This window comes from Actinia tenebrosa, unplaced genomic scaffold, assembly GCF_029948245.1.
Source record: "Actinia tenebrosa isolate PJP-AT-01 unplaced genomic scaffold, QUT_ActTen_1.0 PGA_scaffold12__29_contigs__length_12842862, whole genome shotgun sequence".
NCBI classification, from domain to species: Eukaryota; Metazoa; Cnidaria; class Anthozoa; order Actiniaria; family Actiniidae; genus Actinia; species Actinia tenebrosa.
Window position 1 is genome coordinate 4,419,209 of NW_028292572.1, and position 16,674 is coordinate 4,435,882.

General features: G+C 38.4%; 2 protein-coding genes across 3 annotated transcripts; one reads left to right on the forward strand and one right to left on the reverse strand.

The window, feature by feature from the left end:
- Positions 1-2,186: 2,186 nt before the first annotated feature.
- Positions 2,187-5,249, forward strand: LOC148912028 (THAP domain-containing protein 2-like). 2 transcript variants are annotated; one of them, XM_089028531.1, is made up of 2 exons: positions 2,187-2,758; positions 3,169-5,249. In XM_089028531.1, the coding sequence occupies exons 1-2, from the start codon at positions 2,429-2,431 to the stop codon at positions 3,418-3,420; spliced, it is 582 nt and encodes a 193-aa protein (XP_088884657.1). In that variant the 5' UTR covers positions 2,187-2,428; the 3' UTR covers positions 3,421-5,249. The 2 variants fall into 2 exon arrangements, with proteins under 2 accessions (XP_088884657.1, XP_088884656.1); XM_089028530.1 differs by having other exon boundaries at positions 2,191-2,758.
- LOC148912029 (uncharacterized) lies at positions 5,197-7,314 on the reverse strand. Its single transcript, XM_089028541.1, has 2 exons — positions 6,813-7,314; positions 5,197-6,489 (listed from the first exon to the last, which is right to left on the reverse strand). The coding sequence occupies exons 1-2, from the start codon at positions 7,025-7,027 to the stop codon at positions 6,072-6,074; spliced, it is 633 nt and encodes a 210-aa protein (XP_088884667.1). The 5' UTR covers positions 7,028-7,314; the 3' UTR covers positions 5,197-6,071.
- Between the last annotated feature and the right edge of the window lie 9,360 nt (positions 7,315-16,674).

The following is a 16,674-nucleotide window of genomic DNA, read 5'->3' on the forward strand; positions in this document are numbered from 1 at the left end:
GCATTGCTAAAGTTTCACGGTTATATTGTTTGCACTCTACGGTAACACGATTATATGACACTAAATCCTATAAATATATTGCTGGTTTAAAATGAATATTTAAAATTATAATACACAATATGAAACTAGTGAAATCTATTTGATTGCGAACTGAATACAGTGTCTAAGTCTTAAGTTCGGTAATTCATGATGTATATTAGATTATAGAATATGTAAATTACCTTATTTTCCTGGTCTCGCTTTAGGAGTAGAATTTATGGAACCGACAATGCTTGGATATTCAGACTCAGGACAAAGGTCTTGGTTAGTTTACCTCCACCCGGCTAGCTCAGTTGGTAAGAGCGTCGGTCTGTTGTGCGGGAGGTCGTGGTTCAAGCCTCGGCCGAACCAACACTCAGGGTCTTAAAATAACTGAGGAGAAAGTGCTGCCATTGTAATCAAAATCTGCAAATGGTTAGACCTTCAAGTCTTCTCGGACAAGGACTTAAATCCGTAGGCCCTGTCTCCCAACCCTTCCTAACCTACAGTAAAATGGGGGACATAAAATATCCTGTTGAATTATTCGTATAAGAGTAGGGGATTGTCTCCCGGTTCAACAGCCTTTCCCAATCTGAAGGCTAACTAATACTAACTTACTACCAAATCACTCATGATTGTAAGCTGCAGGGCTGCTACTAGCGCCTAAATACGCAGCCCGTAAAGTCCTCCACTGGTTATGATTGTGAAGCGCATTGAGACCATGTAAAATGCGCTATAGAAGAACCCCGTTATTTTATTTAATCGAATTGGAACTTACTTGCGATCTATACCCGCTGTATTATAGTTGTATAGCTACACCTATATTTATATATTTCTTGATGCAAACTGTGTCAAAATGTACTCATGTATTACTGACACTGATAAATTAATAAGCCTGAAGCGAGATGACGTTTTACCCCCGACTCTATGCCATATTAGTGTAAAAACACAGGTGATTATTGAACATCTCGCGCGCTGATTGCAAGAAACTCAGATTATTACGCGATAATCACCTCCAGCGATAATCCAATATGGCGGCCAGCCGCTTTGTTGTTTCAAATTTGTCTTTTATCTTCTTTTCTTCCTTTTTTTGAAAGAATCACCTGTGTATTTATACTAAAACAATTATTCACCTCAGGCTCAGTGAATTTCGGGAATAATAACCTCAACTTCGCTTCGGTTATTATTCCCCGATATTCACTTCGCCTTCGCCTTTTTAAAATTCTTTCATATTAAAATTTTCGATTCCTTAGAGAATACAGGACAATAGTCATAATTAAAGAACAATAAAAGCAATGGGAAAAGGATTATGCTCTAGAGACGGGGATAAAACGTCATCTCGCTTCAGGCTTATTCAGCAGAAGCAAAAGTGATCCAAACCCACAGGGAACCCGGCTTTATACATTTTTTGCTTCTTTTAGAAAAGTAACTTTGCTCTTTGTGGGTGTTTTTTGTTGGTGTTTTGCTTCTTATGGGTTGCCTGTGGTGTGAACGCACTTTCTAGTAAGCAGTCAAAAGAATGAGTGTTTACTAGAGAGTGCGTTACCAGCTGTTGTTGATTTGAATTTAATCGGCTATGAGGTTACAGGCTGATCACAGCGCAGATCTGATTACTTCTTATGTTATAGGAAACCGATCACAACACAGGAAACCCACAAAGAGCGAAGTTACTTTTCTAAAAGAAGCAAAAAAATGTAGCAGGGTTCCCTGTGCCAAACCGCGCGAAATTGCCGCCAAAATATTGCTTAGATGAAGTGATTTGATACCTGTCATACAGTAACATAAATATGATGATATATGGATTTTACTGACTGTCGCGTTAAAACCGTAGCCTTTTGTTTTGCCCAGTGGGGGAGTCCCATACGGAAAAAGTTGTTCTCCGGCTCCCAATGCTATCAATTAATCAACCTTTATTTAACGACCACAAGACAATTCCTCGAGGGTAGCGCTACATGAGGTTCTACTGTATTCTTATCCATATCTTTATAAAATAACATAACACCTTTTTCTTGGACTTGCCGAGTTATCAAGCAAAGGGCTCTCTGCTCACGTTCGTCCTCAGGTTGAGGTCCCTTTTTAGGCGTTGTTACCTCTTCAACGGGGATTACTGTAGGTGCTTTAAAGGACAACTGACCCCAAAAATTGCCGTTTTTCATATAAAACTACAACGTACATAGATCACATAAATTCAACTTTGAACTCTGATACAGCCTCTATGTCGCCGAAAAGAAATAATCAATTCGCGAAAAATAGCAATAGAAGAGCGCCATATTTGAGCCCGCAATAAATTACCGCATTAATGCCGTGACGTCACAACGTGAAGCTTGCATTCCAAACTTGTTGAGTTTGTATATTTCGAGTGCTAGTCGATCTTTTAATAGTCTAAGTTAGAGTAAGTTTCTTAATCCAGATGGTCCATTGTTGTGTGCCAGAATGCACCAACCATTCTTCCAAAACTGAGTCTGTTAGCTACCACAAAATTCCTAACAAAATAGCTCTTCAGAAGGCATGGATAGCGCGGATAAAGAGAGAGAACCTGCCGCCTTTGAAGAACTGCTACGTTTGCAGCGATCACTTCGAGGATTCATGCTTTGAAGTGGATCTGATGGAGCAGTTAACCGGGATAAAAAGGAAGAGGAGATTAAAGAGCGATGCTGTTCCGTCAGTATTCAATTTTTGCAAGCCAGCTAAAAGAAGAACTACATCAGAGAACCGGCTCAAACGCAAACAAAACGAAGAGGTGAGATAACATGTCATTTATACATAACATAGTTTACATTGTTTTTCGAAATAATCACTCATGAAAAAGACTTATTAATGCATACCGAAGCGAGTCATCAATCATTAGCTATTTATGCTTTCATAGATGAAATGTTGCTTAAAATCATAAGTATAGCTAGTAATATTTGATCGATACTTGAAATTTTCAAAATGGTTATTTGCACGTGTTTAGTTTACATTTGATATTTATTCGTAAACCATAACAATGTTGCCGTAATATTCCAAATTTGCTTGGATAAATGACCACGGAAGAATAATTTATAGCATTGTTGGTTAATATGTTTATTTTGTATTATTTAAGGTAAAGTAGGCCTCGAAGAATGGTTTATAGTATTGTTGAAAACATTGTTTATTTTTGTATTTTCAAAGAATGTGGAGCAGCTATGTGCCACAATAAATCCCTCGTGTGAAGATCCACCAAGTATGGAAACACCAGAGTTCTCTCCTGAACCACTTTGTAAGGAGATTGGTGTTCAGTGTTGCCTTGGTTGTAGATATGTTGTAACATCCACTGCATCAACTCACAGACAGAGCCTGGATACTATAAAGATGCCGACACAACAACAGTTTACAATCCCTCCCCTTCACCAAACATCAGTAGAGATGAAATACTCAGTGTGAGCTTCCACGACCACAGCTACAGTACTAGCTATCACCCCTCACCAGTAAAGTCAATGCCAACAGTGTCTCCACAAAAGTCAGAAAAGTCTTCGTTTTCAGAGGAAGAGGGACTCCCACTAAGTGACGATGATGATGGTTTCATTGTTTCATCGCAAGAGACAGTTTCAACAACGGACAGTGAATTAGAGCCAGAAAACAAAGACTGCAATAAAACTCTTGAAAACCATATCAAAGAACCTAAATATTTGGTATTTAACTCTTGTTTGCAGCAGTTATTCAAGTTTTGTAGAAGCTGTGGAGCACCTGTCGCTGATGTCAACTTTGTATGTCAAGGCAGCCTACTTATTGTGACAACTACATGTATGAAACATGCTTTGACATGGTACTCACAGCCAATGTTAAATCGCTTAGCTATTGGGAACTTGTTGATTTCCTCATCACTATTATTTACTGGTAATACTTTTACCAGACTTCAAAACTTTGCATCCTGTCTTGGCCTAAAATTTCTGAGTGAGAGGGTCTTTTACAGACATCAGGAACGTTACCTATTTCCTGTTGTTAATGATGCTTGGAAGAGAGAGGAGGCTGCTGTAATTGAAGAGCTGTCAAATAAGGACATAGTAAATCTCAATGGTGATGGCCGAAGTGACAGTCCTGGCCATAGTGCTAAATATGGCACATATACTATGATGGAGACAAGCACAGGGAAAATTGCCACCTTCAGCATTGTTCAAGTCTCTGAAGTAACCAGCTCCAATGCTATGGAGAAAGAGGGGTTTCTAAGGTGTTTGAACACTTTAGAAGACATGGTCAGTATAAAATGTATCACAACTGACAGACACACATCCATCACCAGCACTATGGCAAAAGATTTTAGCCACATCAAACACCAGTATGATGTGTGGCATCTTTCCAAGTCAATTGTAAAAAAGCTGAACAAGAAAGCAAAATTGAAGAAAAACCAAGAGCTGGCACCCTGGATACAATCCATTTCAAACCATCTTTGGTGGTGTGCTGCTACATGTAATGGGGATGTACAACTTTTGAGAGAGAAGTGGAAATCTGTTGTTCACCATTGCGTGAACAAGCATTCCTGGAAGGATGCAGAGGTATTCAAAAAGTGTGCCCATCCTCCCCTAACCCGCAATTGTTCAAAAAGGCCCAAGGAGTGGAGAAGCTCGTTATCGCAAGTGCTTCCCTAAGATGCACAAGCGCTGGGTTGTTAAGCCAGTCTTACAAAGAAAAAGCTATGCTTTCCTCCCTGAGCTACAACTGAAAGTACTTGAAATTTGTGAGGGTGGCATGGAGGCTGCAGGGGTTGACCCAATTGAAGAGGTTGAATTACCAAGAAACATTGCTAGTGTTCCTGCCCCAGACAAACAGGAATTGATTGAACGACACCGGTCAAGATTTTCTAGGTAATTAATTTAAATGGAATGTAGTAGAGACTACAAACACTAAAATGTGTAGTGTTAAGTGATGCTAATTCTAACCATTTCCTATTTTTAATTAACACTATTTAGTAGAAAATAATGCAAAGCATCATTGGCACTCTTTTAGTGATTGTACTCTAGTGAATAGCTGTTTTGAAAGAACTGTCAAGTAAGCCTGTCGTCCCAATCCCCCTCATCTTTGAACAGCTGTGTTCATTACTGGTAATAATTACAATGCTTCTACAAATGGGAAGGTACATGACAGACCCAAGTAAAACTGCTATAAACAAAATATGTAATTAATGTGAAGGGGACCTGATTAAAGTGGTAGATAAGTTTGCAGTTTTTAGATGTTCAGATGAAAATTTTATTAAAATATCATTACCACTTAGGAAACGAATTGACTTTTAAATGAAATCTTAAAAGAGGTCTTTTCTTTAACTATCTACGCTCCATTATATATGGGGTCTCTCCCAGTATGAATGTAGTATAGAAAAAATTCCAGCTGAATAGTGACTTTCGCTTTCACTCATGGGAATCAAGATGTTCATTCATTTGCTCAGTGAATTAATCAGTGCATGATTACTGAGCTGCAAAGGGCCTATTTGCCTGGGAAAAAAAAATATGAACCATAAATGGCTGACAAGCCTGGATGCCAAGATTTCCTAGTGCCAATTTGTCTGACAATGAGACTAGTCAGTACCGAGATTCTAAGATGGGGTGGGATTCTATCACCAAGAGAATATTTTTTTCATTTAGCACAATTTTTGAATCCATTATAGCATGCTACTTCAAGGCAAATTCTTTATAAACAATACTGACTAGCCTTGTTTTCAGACAAATTGGTGCCCAGGAAATATTGGTTATCCATGTCTAGTATAACTGCAAAATTTGCTTGGTTAGCTCATGATTTTGTCCACTAGTGCTTTGTACACTAGGTTCTCTATTCAGCTGGATATTTTGTCTAGGTGTAGTTGTTTTTAAATAATAAAATATGCAAAACCTACAAAACATTTATATAAACAACTTTCTATATGTACTTCATCTAAAAATAAATTCATGACTACTCTTATACATTTTGGTCTCAGCCTTTCCATGTTTTCCTTTTCAATTTATCAATTCAGAAATCCTGATAGAAAAAAATCCACTCTGTGTATATGAAATGAAGTAAGGAATAAATAAAATGTATATAATAACTCCATGTAACTTTAGGCCAAGCTAATCATCTGCATAGTGAAAACCTTCAAATTCAAAGTCCTCCTCTAGTCCAGGGGGAGGGAAGTGTGCTCTGATGCACATGACAGAACAAGAGGGCAGAACAACCTGAACTTCCTTTCCAAGAACTCCCCAGCACCATCTTGCTAGTTGCCTATATGCAATGTGTCTGTACTGCTTGTGCTCTGGGCCTTCATACGCATTACTGTACTGCTGTTTGTACTGAGCCCATGCGGTTCGAAGAACATACTTATTGGCACAAACAGGTAAGAATCCAGGATGTTGAGTAATGCATGGTGGTGGTTCATCAGCATCTCCATCTTCAACAACAGACTGGCATGTTGCAACCACTTTTTCGATTTCTTGGCAACAAATGCATTCAGATATTGAATCCATAATTTGGCAGCTACCACAGGTACACCTATTTAACAGAAATAAAACAATTCTTAGTATCTTTGAACATTATCAACGATTGTCCCAAGTGAGAATATACATACACAACTTGTGACACAACTATATCCCTGTATCTATATCCTGCAGTATATAACTTATTGACTATCAAGCGATGTTTTTAAACATGTTTTTAATTAAAATTGTGAAAGTTGGTATTGCTTTTGGTTGCAAACTGGATTCATGCATACCAATATCTAAAGAACAGATTGCAAGAACACGAGTGGCAAGATACGATTTTATATAAAATGGATATGTAGTTCAGTTTTGTGATAAGACAGAAGTACGACTTACCAATCTGAATTTGTAAGTCGATTGTTCTCTTGTTCATCGTCTTCAATAATGTCACTGTCAGATCCTTCTCTGAACTCTTCATCTGAGGAGATTTCTATCTCTGGTTCAAACTGATATGGCCGTAAACCAAATTCGTCGTCCATTCCGAAAAATTCTTGAGCGAAATCGTCTCCCGAGCTGTCCGAGCCTTCGGAAGAAGAATTAGATTCTGACATGCCTTTAATTTGATGACCAAGTTGTATTTTTTCGCAAAATATTGAGTAAAACGTATAAGAAACTGAGGAAGAAGTCAGGCAAACAACTGGAAGCTTGAACTCTTGTGACGTTGTGACGTCATTACGCTATTTTTCTGAGCCCGCGATAAAAGCGCAAGATGGCGGCCACCAGAGCGATATATGCGATGTTTTCAAAAAATTGTTTTAGAAAAATGGAAGCTCTATCCCCTTTAAAAACTGGATTTTTGGACTTCTCAAATGATGTAGTTCCTCTTAAAAATGGGTCATTTTGGAGGGTCAGTTGTCCTTTAAAGGGCGGTTTAGACGGTACGATTTTCGCCTACAACTATCTTGTACAACACGCTCGCGCCATCCTACAACTCGAGTCGTAGCGTGTAAATCAAGCCTACAACTCGCCTACGACAGACGCGAGCGTGTTGTATACGATAGTTGTACAAGACGTTGATGCGTTTTTATCTAAATATTTATTTTATCTTACGAGGTTTTTGCGAGGCGTAGACTTGAATTATCTGTATATCGCTACTCCTTCATGTTCTCCTCGAACTGATTTGGCTGATTTGAAGACTAAAGACTGCGGTCGAACACCGCTAAAGATGACAATCTTTGGCATTTCACTAAACTTGATATTGTATTGGATTATCTGTAGTTAACTTTCGTTTTTCTTTAAGTAAAAGAGATTCAAAGCCTAAAACTGTCGACCTTTGAAACTTTTGTGGAAGAAAATCTTCCAAAATCAAACAAAACTAGCCTCTGGGGATGGTGGTGAGTTGTGTACAAAATTCCTAAGTGGGAGAGTATACTCGCGCAAAAAAAAAAAACAAAAACAAAACAAAAAAAAAAAAACCAAAAACAAAAAGCAAAAACAAAAACAAAAAACAATGTACTGCATTTCGATTCGATTTCACTGCATGGTTTTTATTATGGGAGAAATTATCTTCATCTCGAATAAAAAATAATTGAAGATTTTTTCCCCGATCTTATTTTCACCTTTCAGTTTCATTCAAATTGTTCTCCCTGTGACTTCCGTATCGGGAGCTCCGCTTTTAGGCAGTGCCTAAATATATTTTTTTAATCTATTTCATATATGCTGATATTTTCTAGGTGTTCCTTTATTTCTTTTTGTTTTTTTGTTACTTAATTGAGCACATTGGTTCAACAGGAATCTACTGACTATCAACACTTCAAAGTGCAAATTTATGGTCTTTGGAAGTGCAAGAAAACTGAACAATATTGGAACTGTTGATATCCATATAAATGAGTATACACTAGATAGAACAGATACATTTAAATACTAGGAGTAATACTCAATCAAACCTTGACATGGCATAACCATGTCGATTATTTAGTCAAAAAAGTCAACCAGAGAATAGGTTGGATAAAACGAGTTAAAAATTTATTACCTTCTTCTGCACGTATAATGTTATGTAACAGTCTAGTTGAGCCATTGTCCGATTATGGAGACATTCAGTTTGGGGAGATAAAAATAGTGAAGTTTTAATGAGCTATTTACGAACCTTACAGAATAAGGCTGTAAAAATAATTTTAAATAAACCAATACATAGTTCAGCTACTGAAGCATATTAGGTTTTAAATACACTTTAAAACACTCATTAATAATTCGTAAGCTTATGGTCCAATTGGAGCCACCATATACGTCACGTGCATGGACCTTTATACCCGATAAAGTCTTCTTTGTTAGTATTCAAGTGATTTTATATAAAGACACATGTGTAGTATGTAGTATTTAAAAAAACGAGTAGGAGTGTTTTATCAGGTATAAAACAACAAGGCGTAGCCGAGTGGTTTTAGACGTGATAAAACACGATCTACGAGTTTTTTAAATTGCTTCAAAAACTCATGAACAATTTATAAGATTTTGGTTCAACTGGAGTCACCATACACGTCACGAACATGGATTTTTATACATTGATAGCAGTTCGTATGTACCTGTCATGCGCAATTGAGGTTTATACGTCACTATCATGTGCAGTCATTCCCAATAAAGGCGCTACATTTTAAAGACAGGATTGCTAGTCAATAAGATTTCGTGGGTCGTCGGTGATCGTATGTGAGACAGGCCTTGATGAGGCTCTAAGTCTTCATCTAAATTTGGATACACTTATTTCAATAAAGTTAGTCACCTGAAAAGCTATAAAGCTGAGGCCGACAAGGATTATGGGTAGATTCATTTTACACGCTCAACCGCTTAATAACTGTTCATGGACTTGCGAATCTTTTACCGATTACAGTCTCGCCTCTTTTGAGTATCATCGAGCTGCAGTTTGTATTAAAAAAGCTTTGTATATATATGCTTTTTTGATATGAAAAGTTTCCCATGATGCTCAGTGATCTTAGCTTTCTAGGTTTTTGGTGACTAACTTTATTGAAATAAGTGTATCTTTGATAAAGTCGTCCTTATTAGGCCCCGTCCACACGTATCCGTAAACCTTTGTATCCGCAAATTATTTTTTGCGGATACAAAAACGTTTGCGTCCACACGCAGCGTATTCGAATCGTTTAGACCGTCCACACGTATCCGTTTTCGTAAAATTTGCGGATACGGACACAAAAATTTGCGGACACGTGTGGACGCAACCCGTATCCGTAAAAAAAATTTGCAAATTTATTTTCGCAGCATATTCGAATCGTTTTTGAATCGTTCTCACTGTCCTCATGTATCCGGAAATTTCTTGATCCGCCATGATGCACACTAGTGCCTAGTCCGGATAGTTTTTCTTATTGAGCATGCGCAAAATCGTGTTTACGTCTGCGTATTCGAAAATTTGCGGATATGACCGTCCACACGTATCCGTATTCGTAGCGTATTCGAAAATTTCCACTCTAGGACCGCGTTTTCGAAAATTTCCGGATACGGATACAAAAATTTCCGGACACGTATCCGCAAACTTTTGTATCCGCAAATCTTTTCTTACGGATACGGGTTGCGTCCACACGTGTTCGCAAATTTTTGTGTCCGTATCCGCAAATTTTACGAAAACGGATACGAATACGCTGCGCGTGGACGCAAACAAAAAATAATTTGCGGATACAAAAATTTCCGGATACGTGTGGACGGGGCCTAAAAGTAACTGCTGCAAAAAGCAATGAATAAACAGCAAACAGTCAGGATTGACAACTTAAAATTCCCAGCCATGTCACTTTCGATTTTCGCTTCCACACGCACACACACAAAGAACATTGCCGAAAATAAATGATATAATCTCAAATGTGTATAGGTACTGAAGAGAATGAATGATGAAAAGATGTATAATTTTCATGTCAAACAGGGAGTCTATTCCAAGATAGAAAGCACAGAGTCCAGTCCAGAGTCCAGTCCAGAGTCCAGTCCAGAGTCCAGTCCAGAGTCCAGTCTAGGTTCTAGGACATGCCGTCAAATTCGCGCTATTTGCTTCGCTCTAATGAAGGTGTCTTTCTAAAACATCCATCAGGAAGAATGAAAAAGTCTTTTGGAAACAGGTCTTTATGTTAAAAACCGCAATATAAAATAATAAATTATAATTGTAATTTTTTTTTTTTTTTTTTTTTGCAACAACCAAAACTTTCAAATTATGAAAAAGGTCCTTTTAATGGATGTGGATTTTTTTGTTGTTGTTGTGCATTTACGAGTAGCTTTGCTTTGAAATCAAACGGGAACAGGAATTCTGTGGTGTGTCAGTGTACAATGGCGTACGGAAGGACGGACTGACGGACTGAGAATCCACGTTTAATAAAAGCTCTCCTAACTTAACTGCTCCCAGATCTAGACAGTTTTAAACCAGGATAGCACCGCTCGACTTTCGCAGAAGAAGATATCGCGCGCTTTTAACAATTAAAACTGTTAATGCTGAATGTTAGCAAAAAAATTGGCATCCTTTCTAAAGAAAAAAAAGTACTTCTTATTTTCGTGAATTATTAAGAGTCGTTTGTATAAGATAATAAATAAATAAATAAATAAATAAGGCCAGACGAAACGAAGAAGAAAAAGAAAAAAGTACTGTTAATACGGTGGGAATCGAACCCACATCCACCAACAAACACTTTAATTACATCGGTAATTCCAAAATACAGAAGGAAGGAAAAAAATAGAGTGCCATCATGCCATGCCCCGAGACATCCGCTGGGTCGTCGTATCGATTTCGGATCTGACGACGATTAAGTCCCTCTGCCCTTGGGTGTACGGATTACGCAGGATAGTGTTCTAGCCGAAGCATCAGGGGAGAGACTAGCCGGCCCCAAAACCATATCTACAGCCAATCCCTCTGCCCAGTGGAAAAAACTTGGGCTTTCAAGACACTGAGTCAAGGACGTTTAGGTGAGATTAGTACTTGGATGGGTGACCCAGTTATCCAACCCTGTGTTTTTTAAAAGACACTCGAATAGATATAGACCATTTAAAAGCTTTTTCCACTTATAATCCGCCATAAAGTAACCTATTCCTGTCTACCCAAATCGGCTTTGACAAGTGTTTCAGCAACAGATTACCTTTGTTTTTCCGTTTCTTTATGACGGTTTTCATGTTTTTATTTTTATTGGACGTGTTCTCGCTATTGTCACAGACAGTGCTGGACCGTCGTATGGCAGCGCGAAGCATTTACGGCTGCGCCGGAGATTTCGGCCCCGACACCCCGATTTACAAACTGATCAGGAAGCGCGGCCGAAGCGTAAGGGATAGGTTAGTCGGTCTCTACACCATAGATGTAAGAAGATATACCTAGCTAAAAACTAGTATGAGCTGCGTCGGCGTTTCTAATGAAACAGTAATGATCGATGAAAAGGCAAATTATACACCGTGAAAAGATGAAAAAACGTACTGGCGTTTCGGACGCTAGTCCTTCGTCGGAGTAAAAGAAGAAGGACTAGCGTCCGAAACGTCAGTTTTTTCATCTTCTCACGGTGTATAATTTACCTTTTCATCGTTACTAGACCATAGATGATTGCCTTATTTGCTATGACCAGCAACCCAAAAAAACTCGGTTGTGACGCTGATGGTTTTGAACGCATTCTCACTCCTTTCCATGTGGGATGCGTTTAGTAAAACTGAAAAGAAAGTGCATCATAGTAAAATAGACCTGTTATGTATGATGTGTAACATTAACCATTAAGTATATTGTGTATGTTCTGCACTATCGCACTTCCCTAGTAGCATAAGCATATTATACTTAATGATGTCGAAACGTGGTAAACGTTGATCGACAACCAGAAAGTTTTATTTCCAAAAGCAATCATGAATATGAGACAGTAATGATGAAAAGATAAATTATACACCGTGATATTACACCGTGTAATTGTGTAAAAATTAGGGAAGTAAAATATGCATTGCATTCGTCTAATCTGTTTGCTGTTATGCGCAAAGGTAGGTTATTGAGTCCCAAATGTGTAAGGCGCGCTCTGGATCTGTCTCTAGTAGAGATTCATGCGCAAAGATTTATTATTGATTCCCACATGGGTAATATTCTGTAACTGTCTCTAGTAGAGGTTCATGCGCAAAATTTGATTATTGAGTCCCACATGGGTAATATTTTGGAACTGTCTCATTCGCGAAGATTGATTAATGAGTCACAAATGTGTAAGAGTCTGCATCTGTCACTATACTAGTAACGGTACATGCGTAAATATTGATTAATGAGTCCCACATGTGTGAGAGTCTGGAAGTGCCACTAGTCAAGGTTCGTGCGCAAAGATAGATTAATGAGTCCCACATGGGTAAGAGTGTGGAACTGTCTCTAGTACTTATAGGCACCGTCCACACATATCCGAAAATTTCTTGATCCGGCCTGATGTACGCTAGTGCCTAATCCCTTTGACGGATAGTTTTTCTTATTGAGCATGCGCAAAACCGTGTTTACGTCAGCGTTTTCGAAAATTTCCGGATACGGATACAAAAGTTTCCGGACACGTGTGGACGCAACCCGTATCCGCAAAAAAAAATTTGCGGATACACAAATTTCCGGATACGTGTGAACGGGGCCATAATCTGAGCTGAGGGCCGTATTATTAAGAAAAGGTTAACGATTAGAACTTGGCCAAAATGATAGAAGAAAATGATGAATTGCTACCTAAAAAAGGCCATTAGCGTTCGCGATTTAAATGTTTTGATTTGATCAAAGATTGGACAGAAAGGTTTTCCACTGGTTTGTGCATGAGATGTATAGTATAGAATTTTCCTTCGCCTCACTGATCTTGAACAGCTACCGTTTTTATAAAATCATGAATTAAAGTTTCTGATCTCTCCAGAGTACGTTGACCTCGCTCTACCAGAAATCAAAATATTGGAAGCGGTTGTCTGTTAAAAATGTCATTATCTTTCGCCATTTAATATTTCTCCTCGTAAGGTTACACAGAAAGGTTTTTCACTGGTTTGTGCGTGAGGTCTATACCATACAATTTTTCTTCGCCTTAGTTTATTAGTAGTGACTCATAGTGGAGTTGTCTTGAAGGGCTACGTTTTGATAAAATCATGAATGAAAGTTTCTGCATTCTCCAGAGTTGGCCTCGTTCTACAAGAAATCAAAATATTTCAAGCTATTTGGAATGTAGACAAAACATCACACTACCTAGAGCATGCAAGTAAGTAACCGATTTACATTTAAGGAGTATATAAAACGTGCGCGGGTGTCTCGGTACTGTGATATAAACACGCTGAGAGATGTAGAGCACGAGAGAAGCAAGCTTAGGAACACGAGGAGTAGCCGAGTGTTGCTCTTGCTTTTCGAGTGGCCTAAATCTCCCAGAGTGTTAATATCACGATTCAGAGACATATTAAGAAGCCGTTTTATGTTGCTTTTATAAAGTATTTTTGGACAACTTTGAGCGAGCTTGTCTTTGTCCTCTATTATAAGCACGGTAGCCAGTCAATCAGCGTGCGCGTTATTACTCGAATATTTTATAAATAGCTATAGATGGCACAAACTAAGCTCACTGTGCGTAAAATGTTTCATTATGTTTTGAAACCGTCGTCTGAAGGAGATACTTCCTTGTCTGTGTAACGTAATACTTGTGAGCATGCTTGTAACTAGCGGTCGAAAAAAAAAGAGTTAGCGTACCTTCAACTTGTGTGTAAGACCACAAGAAGCCCAATTTAAATTTAAGTGAATAAGGTAAATAAAATCGGAAAAATTAAATTATTAATTATTTTTAAAAATTTGAAATCAAGATAATGTCCTCCGTAACACAAAAGAGTAAAAAAAATCGATACAAAATGTAATAGAACATTTTTTTGCGCGCGCCTAAAGTATCTGATGTCGCTCTTATGTATAAATACTCTGACAAGGAAGGAAAGTCAAGTCACCATCTTTGAAAACAAAACAAACTTTCAACCACGATATCACTGTCTTGTAAACCTCGAACTCCACAAAAAAACTTCAGCAAAATGATCCCTACGATGGGGGATTAATTTTTATATAGGAAAACAAGGGCGCGCGCGAGAAAAAATTTCTAATGCATTTTTTTATCAATTGTTTTACTCTTTTGTATTACGGAGGTCATTATCTTGACCTCGAAGTAAAAAAATTATAGTTTTTCCGATTTTATTTTCACTATTCACTTTAATCTAAATTGGGCCCTTAACGTTCGAAACATTTTAGTTAACAAATATCCATTACCTGTAATGCTATTCTGGCATTATTCTGGAAGGCAACCTATAGTCAAAGGGCAAGTAGATTAATTCAATTTAATTTAGATCATTTCTAGATGTTAATTCTATTAATAACCCAGTCTGTTGCAGCTTGAAGTCGATTCGCAGCTGCCCTTAGTTTAAGATTTCATACAAAATCGGGGAATTTTGGCGATGAGATGTCCGTTTATTTTATTATAAGAAGCATTCCGATAGCAACTTACAAATCTAATCCATCATGGTGAGCAAAAGGTTAATATGGCGGATATGTTAAAAATCGTTCACTTTCGTTCATTCAGATGTAGAATCAATGCTAAAATCCTATAATAGTGCATTTAGAGGGAGTTTTGCATGAAAACGAGGCTAAATTTCAAAATCTATGCGAACTTTGTTAAAAAAGTGCCAAATTTGGCACAGTTAGAGCATATGGTCTTCTCATGACATTCAGATATAGAGGCATTGCTTAAAACCGCATATAGGATATCTAGTGTGATTTTAACAAGGAAACGAGGCTAAATTCACCTTGTTTGAAAAAAATGGAATTTTATTTAGAGAGTAAGGTCTCTTATATTGCCTCATCAGTGTTCCATCAGTAGTTTCCCTGAAGATCAGTGTTCCATCAGTAGTTTCCCTGAAGATCAGTGTTCCATCAGTAGTTTCCCTGAAGATCAGTGTTCCATCAGTAGTTTCCCCAGTGAAGATCAGTGTTCCATCAGTAGTTTCCCTGAAGATCAGTGTTCCATCAGTAGTTTCCCTGAAGATCAGTGTTCCATCAGTAGTTTCCCCAGTGAAGATCAGTGTTCCATCAGTAGTTTCCCCAGTGAAGATCAGTGTTCCATCAGTAGTTTCCCTGAAGATCAGTGTTCCATCAGTAGTTTCCCTGAAGATCAGTGTTCCATCACTTGAGTAGTTTCCCTGAAGATCAGTGTTCAGTGGCGGATCTAGGGGTGGGTTTTGGGGGTTACAACCCCCCCCTATCAGAGCCATCGTGATTTATTATCATTATTATTTTCATGACAACACCAACAGCATCGCGAGTTTTATTAAAACAGGGGTGCCGAACACATTTCACTAGCCTTTTTTCTATACGCCGTGTGTGGAACCTGAAACAACCATGCTCGCCTGCAGCAAATAATCATTATCATAAGACCTACTTCCCGTATCAAGAAATGCCCTATTGTTCGGTACTAAAGTTGAAGAACAATAGCAGGGATTAGCAAAGGATTAGCATATAATTAAGCCTGACAAGTCACTCGTAAATTCGCCAGCTCGAGTGGCAACGAACACCATCGGAGAAGTTTCGTAAAACTTTTCATTTGGGAACCCTTTGCTACTTTCCCGCCAAACAAGTATCCTTGGTGGGAAATTTCCCCGCCAAACAAGGAACCTCAATCAATACTACGACCCCCCCTTTGAACAAATCCTGGATCCGCCCCTGGTGTTCTATCAATAGTTTCCCTGAAGATCAGTGTTCTATCAATAGTATCCCTGAAGATCAGTGTTCCATCAGTAGTTTCCCTGAGGACCAGAATCAGGATCTTCCTGATGACAGACCCATGAAAATTTTGAATCAATATGTCATAAGAACGGAGGATTGATTGATATATTTATTAATCCAATTATTCTGTCGAACATTCTCCTCCACACACACAAAGTGCTGTACATTTCACTGCTGCTTTGACACAGGAACACCGAGATCTGCATCCTTTTTTATACAGTCACATCGAATGAGAGCATCGCATGATTTTGAGATATCAGGAAGGGTTGTCTACAGAGGTGTCCATCCAACAGGAGATTACTTCCATCCCCAGTCACTGGGACAAGGCAATGTCATGAGAAGGTAAACTGCTTGTATCCAGCAATGTCTTCCTTGGAATACCACCCTTTTAATATGTTGTATAAGAGCTGCCTGTGTAGGAGGGATCTTCCTTTTTGGGCAAAGAGCTGTTTACGTGCCTCATTTATGAGTTACTTTGCACTGGCACAGTCATACATTAGAACGACAAACCGCTTT

Coding starts and splice junctions, on each gene's coding strand:
- LOC148912028 (XM_089028530.1), top strand. CDS start 3,474: ATGCCAACAGTGTCTCCACAAAAGTCAGAAAAGTCTTCGTTTTCAGAG.
- LOC148912029 (XM_089028541.1), bottom strand. CDS start 7,027: ATGTCAGAATCTAATTCTTCTTCCGAAGGCTCGGACAGCTCGGGAGAC. Junction 6,490..6,812: donor CGACTTACAAATTCAGATTG/GTAAGTCGTACT, acceptor TCTGTTAAATAG/GTGTACCTGTGGTAGCTGCC.